The sequence below is a fragment of the Morus notabilis genome, unplaced genomic scaffold, assembly GCF_000414095.1.
Source record: "Morus notabilis unplaced genomic scaffold, ASM41409v2 Scaffold1206, whole genome shotgun sequence".
NCBI lineage: Eukaryota > Viridiplantae > Streptophyta > Magnoliopsida > Rosales > Moraceae > Morus > Morus notabilis.
This window is the reverse complement of record NW_010364076.1, coordinates 77,118-78,392: the sequence shown is the minus strand read 5'-3', so window position 1 is coordinate 78,392 and position 1,275 is coordinate 77,118. Positions and strand designations below refer to the sequence as shown.

The following is a 1,275-nucleotide window of genomic DNA, read 5'->3' as shown; positions in this document are numbered from 1 at the left end:
GTCTACAAGTCCATATCAGCATTGATTTAGTCTCTAATCAATGACAATCTAGTAGAAAATTATGTCCCAACTAATTAATAATTTTTACTCGTCAAATAAAAATTAAGAGTTGGGGGTTGGGACGTTAATTATAAAATTGTCTGCTTTTTCGGTCCTATGCTTCCTTTTTTTAGGGATTTGATAAATACAACGTGGGCCACATAGCTTTCTTTACTGAATGAAGCATATGTTGTTACCGGTCTTTCACGTTAGGAATAGAGGAATAAACGTGCATTTTTTGAACCAATAAAACAATACATTCTATAGCAAAAATTGCTTAGAATCTAGTTCATTTATGTGTGTCGGCACACAATTATGAAATTATAAACCAGTTGATTAGTCACTAATTCTGTTCCATTTTATTATAAGCTTTTCTCTAAATAGTTAAGCATTATTAGTTGCATACCCCTATTTTGAGAATGAAAATAGTTTGCAGGTCTCTCTCTTTTTTCCTTTTTGTTTTTTTTGTTTTTTTGAACTTACTATTGTGGCGGATACTTTACTGATCAAATAATGTTTACTTTCAAAAGTTAAATGTGGTCAAAATCTCCTGTTAAAATAAAAAATACTTGTAAAACTCATAAAATTTAATATAAATTTAACGGTTCAAAATAAAATTAAAATAAAAAATACTTGTAAAACTCATAGAATTTAATATAAATTTAACAGTTTTAAACAAAGAGCGTCTCAATTTTACACTAATAGAGTTATCCTCCTCATCTTCTCTCTTTTTTCTTTTTCTTTCAGTTTCCAAGACTCATCAAAACCCCAATAATACAATTGATGGGCCCACCCCAATACATGTCCTCATCATCCCCTCCCAAATCCAAGCTGTCACAAACACAAACCAAAACCCCATATCAAAGCATTATCCCTACAAAAGCACAAACCCTTCCTCTTCTCACCATTCCTCCAATATTATCTCCAATTAATAACTCAAAACTCCCACATCCACCAACTATACGCCAAAATGCCACAAAGACACCCAACACTCGTATTCTTCCCTCTCCTCCTCTTCTTCCTCTCCCTCTCTTCCACATCCAACGCCCACAACATCACTCGCATTCTTGCCAAGTACCCCCAATACTCCACCTTCAACAGCTACCTCACCAAGACCCACCTTGCGGCGGAGATTAACCGGCGGCTGACCATCACGGTCCTCGTGGTGGACAACGCCGCCATGTCGACGCTCCTCGCAAAGGGCTACAGCGTGTATACCATCAGGAACGTGCTGTC

The 1,275-nt window shown here is 36.4% G+C and overlaps 1 protein-coding gene across 1 annotated transcript in view; it reads left to right on the top strand.

Annotated features, from left to right (window-relative positions):
* Window positions 1-865: 865 nt before the first annotated feature.
* Window positions 866-1,275, top strand: part of LOC21397402 (fasciclin-like arabinogalactan protein 2) — a 2,229-nt gene continuing 1,819 nt past the window's right edge. Inside the window, 1 exon segment of the mRNA XM_024170562.1 lies at window positions 866-1,274. Within this exon segment, the coding sequence (XP_024026330.1) occupies window positions 1,010-1,274 (265 nt within the window). The 5' untranslated portion in view covers window positions 866-1,009.